Source organism: Maylandia zebra, linkage group LG1, assembly GCF_041146795.1.
Source record: "Maylandia zebra isolate NMK-2024a linkage group LG1, Mzebra_GT3a, whole genome shotgun sequence".
In the NCBI taxonomy this organism is placed as follows: Eukaryota; Metazoa; Chordata; class Actinopteri; order Cichliformes; family Cichlidae; genus Maylandia; species Maylandia zebra.
This window is the reverse complement of record NC_135167.1, coordinates 28,551,022-28,561,335: the sequence shown is the minus strand read 5'-3', so window position 1 is coordinate 28,561,335 and position 10,314 is coordinate 28,551,022. Positions and strand designations below refer to the sequence as shown.

The 10,314-nt window shown below is 44.7% G+C and overlaps 1 protein-coding gene across 1 annotated transcript in view; it reads left to right on the top strand.

The window, feature by feature from the left end:
- Positions 1 to 9,002: 9,002 nt before the first annotated feature.
- The window catches only part of fbn1 (fibrillin 1), a 65,319-nt gene continuing 64,007 nt past the window's right edge, over positions 9,003 to 10,314 (top strand). Inside the window, exons 1-2 of the mRNA XM_004543495.6 lie at positions 9,003 to 9,326; positions 9,511 to 9,786. Coding sequence (XP_004543552.2) covers positions 9,599 to 9,786 — 188 coding nt within the window. The 5' untranslated portion in view covers positions 9,003 to 9,326; positions 9,511 to 9,598. The remainder of the gene's footprint in view (positions 9,327 to 9,510; positions 9,787 to 10,314) is intronic.

Sequence of the window (10,314 nt, the reverse complement as noted above, 5' to 3'; positions counted from 1 at the left end):
TTAGCCTCACCACAGTCCAGATGATGGCGAGAAAAGACATCTTGATAATTGACCACAAGGTCAGCCAACTTTTCTTGCCAGTCCGATGACACATCACAGGATTTCAGGTCCAGGTCACCCAGGCCAACACGGTCCAGCCTCTCCTGTACAGTACCAACATCCACTGTGGGTACAGATGTCCCAGTGGGCTCTGTACGAGTAGACTGTTGACTGAGCTCTGGAACCTCCATATCCTCCAATGCAAGGCAGGTGTAGACATCAGCAAGCTTGGCATTCCTCCGCAGAATAACAGGGTTGTCTGTGACATTAAGGAGCTTGAGTGGGACCCACCTGTCTCCCCAGAGAGGAGTCACCACTCTAGCGACCATGATGCCCCTGGGTGCAGAGCGAGAGGTGGTTGGCTCAGTAACTACAGTAGAGCCGGGAGATATCTTAACATCTTTCGGAAGTTTCCCCCATACAAGAAACTCACTGTTACCTGGCAGGGTGACAGCCCTGTTGCACCTGACTGTGCCCACTTTGTCTGGTATCTCAGTACCAGACCAGCGTTCCAGGCCAGCAAGCAGAGAGAGGAACTGTTCAAGTTCCTGATGCCCTGAACGCGACATCGAAACTGCCTCCCAGTAGCTTGCATCTTTCTTGAACTGACGGATTAAATGTCTGATGACATTCGAGCCAACTATTAAGTCATCTTGTTGATTCTCAACAACAAAGGTTGGAACCAAGATACGACACCCATACACTTCCATGTCAAGCTCCACCACTGATTTAGGCTTCACTCGTACACCACCACAGCCAACAAAAACAACAGTGGGTGCCCCCTGATTTCTCAAATCAATAGCACCAGCAGCAGCAAGCCTCTGCAGCGCTACTTCACTCAAAGAACAGGCCATTGAACCACTATCCAACATAGCACCAAGGGATGACTTGCCTCCGATTGTAACAGGAGTGTAGAACAGGCTGTCACTGCTGCTGATTCTCTGTGTGTCCTGAAAAATAACTCTCTCAGACTTGTCTAAGTCCTTTACATTGTCATACAGTTCTGCTGCATCATGTGTGTGGGAGTGTTCTTCATGACCTGTACAGCCTCCCTCAAAGCACAGGTCGTCTAGTTTCCCTGGGCATTGTCACCCGTAGAGGCCCCATTGGCACACGAGCGACGTGTGTGACCGGGCTGAAAGCATGTGAAACAGAGTCGGGCAAAGCGGCAATGGGACTGTGTAGTGTGGTCCTCCTTATTACAGACCTGACAGCTCCTGCCATTGAACAAAGGGGCCCGATTCTGTACTCGTCTGCCACCCTGCCGTGAGGGGGAATGTCCATCCCCAGCCTTCGCTTTATTCAACAGCTCCCTGAGCATCGACATCATCTCACCAAGCACAGCATTGTCGCTGGGCTGCTGACTGTGGGGGAACTGCTGCTCAGGAGCAGGGAGGGCAGACTGCTTCTGGTAATGCAGGGGAATAGTCTGGCATCTATTCTGAGTTGAGGTCGTCGGATTCCGTTCCCCATCCTGTGACAATAGAGGAGGAACAGTGGGACAGCTTGGAGCAAGAAACATCTGCTGCGTCTGGGACAAGAGAGGAGAGGGTGAGACAGAGGGTCCTACCCCAGGTGACGGGGGTGACGTAGGAAGCGCGTCAACACCAGAAGACTTCCTGTCATCGTTATTCAAGAGCTCAACACGCATGTCATCACGAATTAGCGCTGCTGCATGGGCCTCAACCACGCGCACTCTCACAGAAGACACCCTCTCGCGCCGATACTCATCTATCCTCTCCTGAATCTCCTTGCACGTCCACTCATGTATCTGTTTGTACTTAAACACAGATGCGAGCTCAGGATCTGGGCAGTGTTTCACAAACATTTTAGCGATCTCACCACCAATGTCCTCCATTCGCCTGCCTTGACGCTTCAAACCTTCCTCAGCCATATCAGCAGCCTTGTTGAGGCGTATCCAGTAATCAACAGGATTCTCCCTGTGAGAAGGCAGAGTTGAGTAGAAGTCCTGCAGGGGTAGGCAAGAGGAAGTGCTGCTGAAGTACCTTATCAGCATGTTGAATATGACATCAGGGGCGCAGGAAGTAATAAGCGCAGGATCACTTCTCAAGCCTATCTTAACTACATCCCTGGCCTTCCCCATTAGCCTCCCCATCACCTCCTCTGTCTGCAACGACACATCAAGACTCTGCTTCCTGATGTATGATTTCATCAACTCAACCCATTCAGTCACTGTGTACTTGTCTGTACCATCACCCCTGAAAATGACAGGTTCCCTGTCGGATTTTACAATAACACTGAATTGAGTGTTTTCACTAGGTGTATTCGTATCGCCACCCGAATGTGAAGTCTGGTTATGTGAGTGAGCATTATTTCGGTCGACATCACCAACAGCTCCACTAGACATAAGTCTGGCCGCAATAGATTCACCTATCTGTGAACCAAGTTGAAAGATCATGTCACTAAACTGGTTTAATGTGTCATTCCCATCACCGGGAGTGGAGTGACGTGCTTCGCCCCGCAAAAATTGCCCCACGGGAGACTCATCCGGATCTAAATCCGACCCAAAGGCTCCAACCCTCCCAGGCAACACAGGTGAAGCTCCCTCATCCCTCCCAACTGACCCAGTGACAGTAAATGAGCACGTGCTGCACCTCTACCCCGCCCAACAGAGGAGAGAACATTTTCACATATATCACTCAGCTGGAATTTGCTTGCCATATTAGCATATAAACAGAAAAAAAAAGGAAAAGCAAGAAAAACAAAACAAAACAAAACGTAGACAATAACAAATATTCAGAGTTGCAGGTGTCAGCACAAGCAGTCCGGAGAGAGTCCCATCAAATCAAAGAACAAACAGTCCAGTACCTCAACGTAATTCACAGTCCAAGACGAGCAAAGGATGAATCTTTAAGCACAATACACTGCAACCTGGGTTGGAGATCTGCATCAAGTTGATCTCAAATCACAGAGTCACGGCACCAATGTAGCTGTTGCTGTTCTGAGAGTCTATTGTGCAAGTGGTGTGATATGCCCATGTAGAAAGGACGGCACTGCAACGCTGGACTTGCCCTTACTCTGGGCTCCCTCTTTATTCTGGCAACTGGTACAAAGAAAACAGCACACAGTCTTCATTAACAATCTGCAAAGCAACTGCAACATTCAGTTCTGTTAAAAAGAATTAGAACAATCACAATCTCATAGAGAAGCATTAGAGCTGAGTGCAAGTCAAAAAGCACCCGACTAGCTAACGAGTATTAGCTTAGCATGCTAACTAAAAATGCTACTCGTGAATAAAGTTACTACCCATGCATCAAAATGCCTGTAACTTTCGGGATACATGCTAGTACTGCTTACAATCAAAATACATGTTGACAATTACCACTATGAGGGTGTTTTCATTAATACAATTACAAAATTGACAACAGTATCGCTCACTAGCACCTACCACCAGCTTGGGAGTTTTTTTCCTTTGCTGAGGCATGCGCTGTGCAGCAATTTGGAACCTTAACAGTTGCAGTTGCTGTGTTTGTCCACCAGGTGGCTCCAACTATTCACAAAGCACATCAATTTTGAGGAAATTCATTAAGCTATTTTCTAACTCTGTTACACATGCTACACTGCAAAGACTGGAAAAAGCAGGCATAACGCTGAATGTTGAAAAATGCGAGCTCTCCCAGAGCAAGGTTGCTTTCTTGGGTCACATCATAGCGGATACAGGAATCAGTCCTGACCCGAAGAAAACGGAGGCAATTACAGAAATGACAGAGCCAACTAATGTGTCAGAGTTGCGCAGTTTTCTGGGCATGGTGAATCAAGTGGGCAAGTTCATCCCCCATTTAGCTGAAAAAGACAAAGCCCTGCGAGATCTTCTTTCCAAAAAGAACGCATGGTATTGGGGAACTGACCAAGTGAGAGCTTTCAAAACATTACGAGATGCCCTGACCTCACCCCCAGTGCTCGCAATGTATGACCCCAACAGAGACATTAAAGTATCAGCAGATGCTTCATCCTATGGTCTCGGAGGTGTTCTTTTGCAGCTGTGGGAAGAAGGATGGCGACCAGTGGCGTATGCATCGAGGTCCCTTTCTCCTACAGAACAACGATACGCACAAGTGGAAAAAGAGGCACTGGCATCTACATGGGCGTGTGAGCGTTTTCGTGATTTCCTGATTGGTAAACATTTTTGTCTTGAAACGAACCACAAACCTCTCGTTTCCTTACTGGGAGGACAAGCTCTGGATCTCTTGCCACCCAGGATCCAGCGATTCAGAATGAGACTCATGCGTTACTCGTACACTGTGCAGTACGCCCCAGGGAAATCGCTCTGGACAGCAGATACTTTGTCCCGCTCACCTCTGAAAAAACCAATGAACCTGTCAGACAAAGAGCTAATGGAAAGCACAGACATATATGTCGACAGTATTGTAGCAAACATGCCTGTCAGTTCATCTTATATGCAAACACTGAAGGAACAACTGAAAAGCGACAGTGTGTGTGCTCGCGTCATGGACATGTGCACCGAAGGCTGGCCAGAACATGCAAAACAAGAGCCTTTACTGCGAAATTACTGGCCTGACCGAGCCACGCTCACTGTTGAAGACGGCCTTTTGTTAAAAGACACACGGCTTGTCATTCCTTCAGCAATGAGAAACGAGGTGCTGGAAAAACTACACGAAGGACATCAAGGTGTTGTAAAATGTAAAGCTCGTGCACGCCAAACAGTGTGGTGGCCCGGGCTGAGTCAACAAATCTCTGAGATGGTGCTCAAGTGCAAAACGTGTATTCAAGAAAGACACAATAACAGTGAGCCACTCATGCCAACAGAATACCCTGCCCGCCCATGGCAGAGAGTGGGCACAGATCTTTTCGAGCTGGGAGGGAAAACTTACCTTCTCGCTGTTGACTATCACTCTAGATTTGTTGAGATTGCTTTGTTAAACAGGACAAAATCAAACGACGTCATTACTCACCTGAAATCTTTCTTTGCATGGCATCCCAGAGGTCCTCATGTCTGATAATGGGCCACAGTATTCAGGTCAAATCTTTACAGACTTTGCAGCAGCATACGGCTTCAAACACATCACAAGCAGTCCCAAGTTTCCGCAAAGTAATGGAGAAGCAGAACGTGCTGTGCAGACTGTAAAAAATCTTCTGAAAAAAGCAGCTGATCCTTATCTAGCTCTTCTTGCCTATAGAGCTACACCACTTCAGTCCGGATACAGCCCTGCAGAGCTTTTAATGGGCAGACGTCTGCGAACCACACTGCCGATGCTTCCATCGCAGCTGGAGCCCACACTGCCGGACAACGCACTGCTCGCTCGAAAGGAAAGGGAGAAGAGGATGATGGACATGGCAAACTTCAACAGGCGCCACCGCGCAAAACCTTTATGCAGCCTGTCCCCAGGAGAGCAAGTTTGGGTGACTGATGTCAAAACTACAGGCACTGTTATCCAGAATCACTCTACACCCCGATCATACACAGTGGAGTTACCACAAGGGACTGTGAGGCGTAATCGTGTGCATTTGATTCCTTTAAGTTCACCTGTGCATGAACCTGCTAATGTGCCTGTGTTGCAGAAGCCTCAAACACCCAGTGTGATCCCTGCTACACCTGTTAACACTGATGTGGTCAGAACCAAGTCAGGGAGGCCAATAGTTAAACCTAAAAAGTTAGATCTGTGAGAGAAAAAAAAAGGTTGTTGTTATGTAACTGTGTTATAATGGTTTTGTAGAGCACAGTAAAATAAAGCTAAAAAGAGTTGTTAAGAAAAGAAAAGAACAAGAAAACAAAAACAAAAGGTTAAAAATGTAATGCAGATTGTTTGCCAGATGTTCTTGTATGGCTTTGAAAAAGAGGAAAAAAGAATCAAGAGGTAGTCTGGTTGGAAGTTCTGTCTTGAGAAAAGTAATATTCTGTTTTTGTTTAAAAGGGGAGATGTGGTGTATTCATAATTGTCTCTGGTACATTTGTTGTATGGGCAGTATGTGTTCACTGTTTGATTGTGTAATTACGTGTTACGCACTGGCAATGCATGCCGGTAGATGGTAATACAGGAAGTAAAAAGAGATGGTCTTACCGCACACAGTGGTCCCGCGTACTTATTCAGATTCAGAGTAAGAATCACACAGTGCCATCTCTAGTTGAAGGTACAGTCAGCTGTTTTTTGAGTTTATTTAAAAGAAAAGAAATGCTGTACTCATAAATATTCCTCGGTCAGTGTGTAATTATGTTTTCTTGGTTTGTGGAAGTCCCCATGTTGGTCGCCACCTTGAAAACAGTGGCTTAGATGAACTGTTCTGCCTATTCCCTTTTTATGTGTTTGTCTAGAGACTGACCACATGGAGTACACCAAAGGTGCAGGAAAAGAGAAGGCGTAGGCATTTGCATGCTGTGGAGACAAATGTTACTGAAAAAATAAAAAGAATTTATTTATTTTTGTTCTTGTCCTATGCGCACAGAGATTTCTCCAAATCCTCTGAATCTTTTCATGATATTATGTACTATGACAAAAAAAAAAAAAAAGTGTTTTTTTATACCCAGTTATGTTACTGACTTACTGCCAATTAACTGTTTCTTTTGGTACCACTTAGTTTCCCTGCCTTTTGTTGCCCCAGTCCTACGATCATATTCATGAAATATTAAACATATGTTTGTTTTAGGCTTTTGCAAAGGAAGGAGTCTTATATCAATAATTAACAATTTGCATTTGGGTATTATTAACATATTAACATAATCCTGTGTCAAGAATATAAAAAAAAAAAAAGTTAAAAATCTGCAATCAAAGCCAAAGGAATCAAATTTGGGCTATGAATTTGTGAAGCACATTTTTAAAAACCTGTATACAAAAGAGAGCACTGGCTGGTGGAAAATATGCGTTTCCATATGAATTAAAATAGTGAAAGTTACACTTAAGATAGATCCGCCTGCAATATTTTGGTGATCTGCTTTGAGGTTCACAGTTTTTATAGAGCGAGCTGCAATAGCCCAAAACGGACAGTGAAAGCAGATGCCTTTTAAGATGCTTTTCAAAGACACTGATTAGAAAAAGTTGGACTGGATGAAGCTATTCAAGACCAAACCTGCTCTCGGGGAGCTGCCTCACAGTTGGTCGTCTTGAGGCAGACGCAGATTCTTGGCAGTCCGCTCAGGAGCAAACGTGGTCTTGTACGCAGTGATGAAGAGGCCTTGCAGAGGGCAGGACTTTCCAGAGTAAAGAAAAAGCAGCACAGCATTGTTGAGACTAAGTTTGAGTTGGTGGCCAGACATCCAACTGGAGATGTCAGCAGGCCTAATGGAGATGCGTGCCTCAACCTGAGTGTCAAAGAAAAGAATAGCTGTGGAAGCTGATATTGTCACAGTCTGGCGAGGGCAGACTGTATGAATTGAAAAAGGACCCAAAATGCAGACTCCAAGGAACAGGGAACAAAACTTGAATGTTAACAAAAAGCGAGCCGTTTAATATGGCTGGAAAAAAAGGTACAAACAAAGGGCAAGGCAAACTGAAGCAAAATTAACACAAACCTAAACTGGGAAATCTAAACAAACAATAAGAAAAACCTAGACAAGAAACTTGGAAGCATGGCATAGGAAACATGGCGTGGACAACAGACGACCTGACAATCACACACTGAAAACAGAGGACTTAAATACACAGGAGGTGATTAGGGGAAGTGGAGACACATGAGGAAACAGCTGGCACACATGAACATAATGACGTCACAGTGGGAGAGTAAAACTGAACATGATGAACACAGAACACCAGACCTCTTCACAATAAAACAGGAAACATAATGAGACATAGACATGACAACCCGAACTTGACAACGTAAGACACAGACATGAAACGCATGAAGAGCAGGGGAGATTTAACATGGTTGGAAACACGAGGGGAAAATAATAACTAGAAACACTTAGGCATAATAGTACAAACTTGATAACATAAGACACGCAGCATGAAACACGAAGGGTGAGGGGAAGCTTAAATACAGGGGAAGAAAACACAAGGAGTCTAATAACCAAATGAACTTAGATAACCTAATGAACAAAATAAACTCAAACTTAAAACGCTGGGTCAAAAGACCCAGGACCATGACAGATATAAACTGTAATGCAGATCAACTCCACATAAGGTGGGACACCTGTTGGAGCAGCTGAAGCAAGTTGTCATCAACGTCTTTACAGAGGGAGGTGAAAAATGGACAGAGGGTTACATAAAACACGGAGAATTTAGTGTGTTGTCTCAACCTGGCAATGGCAACTTTCTGTGGTGATTTCATGAGGCTTCGTTCAAGCTATAAAATCTAAAATGCAAAACGAATGTGTAAGACTGGGCTGTGCTCAGACTCGTGTCAAAGGAGAATGCGCATAATAGAAGGAAAAAAAGACAGCGATGAAAGCCAATGCAATGGAACACATAGCCTATACTGTGTCAAAAACCTTTTTTGTTCTTCTTGGGTTTTAGAGGGATAGCAGACTGGAGCGAGGAGCAAGTTTGACTCTATATTTGCTGGGTGTGGCTGCAGACATGAAGCAATGCGTGTGAAAACTATCACTGGACTGGACAAAATTCCTCAAATATGGACAGTGTAAATATCCACCGGACATATATCAAGAGGAATAACAGTGACTTTTTTATTTTTTGAGGGGATGAGCGAAAGAAATTACATTTCTTTAATATTTATAACTACTGGAGAGAATGGTTCGTCTGATTATCGTTTGGAACTGTTCTGTGTCACCACGTTTAAACAAAGGAGGAGCAGGTGTACTGGTTTCAAAGATGAAAAAAAAGACATGTTATTTATATTATTCAGACTTTAAACAAACATATAAACGTCTTCATCCTCCCGGTTTTTTCTGGGCTGACTCTGTCGTTATAGTGTCGCTGCATGCTGAAGGTCCGCGGCTTAAAGTGCATTTTTAAACTCAAGATTTTTATTGTATCGCGAGAGCAGGGCACGGAAGGGGGGAGTTTGGGGAAAGTTGAGCTGAGCAGGGATGAGGAAAGACCTCAGCTGGAAAGGAGAGACGCAGTGAGTTTTACCATTCTCATCCTCTGGAATGCATCAGCTAACTTATCTGTGCACAATTCACGCACAATTGGATGCGCTCGGGCAGACTTCAAAAGTTGCATCTATTTATAGCCTAGGAGCCTAAGCGACGGTTTTCAGTGGCTTTTTTTTTCTTTTCCACAGTTTGCTCCTACACGTTTTTTTGTTTTGTTTTTTTATTGTTTTTGTTTTGTTTTGTTTTGTTTTTACCTGCAAGTCAAAGTGCAGACAGTCCTCTGTCGAGTCCCAAGCGAATCTCCTATTCGGGAGACAAGGTAAGGAATTGGCTGGTGATACATTTTTTTATTTTTTTTTTTGCATGCTTTTGCAAACCTATCACCACCAACCCAGTGACAACAGCAGAGTGTTTTTTATTTGGTTTTTTGCCCACGATTTCTTGCAGTCTCCACTGTCTCCTTTCAAAATGTTTTTTCCCCTCCTGCATTTATTGTTGTGCAGCTTTGACTCCAGACAGGAGAGGTCGACGGGGCTGGGAAACTACATAAAGTGATTTTTCTTCACTGAAGTCGTACACTTGAGAGTGGAAATGACAGAAATTAAGCGTGGAGGACGGCTGCTGCAGTTGGCCGTGACTGTGGCTTTACTGTCGCTCTGTGCCGAGGCTAAAGACGCAGCAGAGGTGGCAGATACCGAAATCACTGAGTTGGCGACGAAGCAGACCGACACCAGAGCCAGTAGGGCCAAGAGGAGGGGAGGGACGGACGTCCTCAGAGGGTAATGTGGTTCTAATAATCCGGCAAAGTCAGTTTTGGAAATCTTTTCTTTTCTTTTCTTTTAAACTTGGAGCAGGTGTCTGTCCTCACATGTTAATTGGTGTGTGTGTGTGTGTGTGTGTGTGTGTGTGTGTGTGTGTGTGTGTGTGTGTGTGTGTGTGTGATTTTGTGTATTTTTAAAAAGGCAGACTGGGACCCATGAGTGACATTGTCTGTGATGGGAAGTTTGGAGAAAAGGTTTAGTAATTAAATACTGGCAAGAATATCACATTCCTGCTGACTGCAATAATAAATTACATCCAAACAAAGGAGGCCATTGGCCGTGTGGCTGTGGCAGAGAGAGAGAGAGAGGGGGAGAGAGAAAGAAAGAGAGTAACAGCCTAATCCTCTTTCTAGCCAAAAACACCACACCCCAGTTGTGGATAAATCACATCTGCAGCTGTACACAGTGGGTCACTGCTGGAGAGGTTTTGTGTGTGTGTGTGTGTGTGTGTGTGTGTGTGTGTGTGTGTGTGTGTGTGTGAGAAAG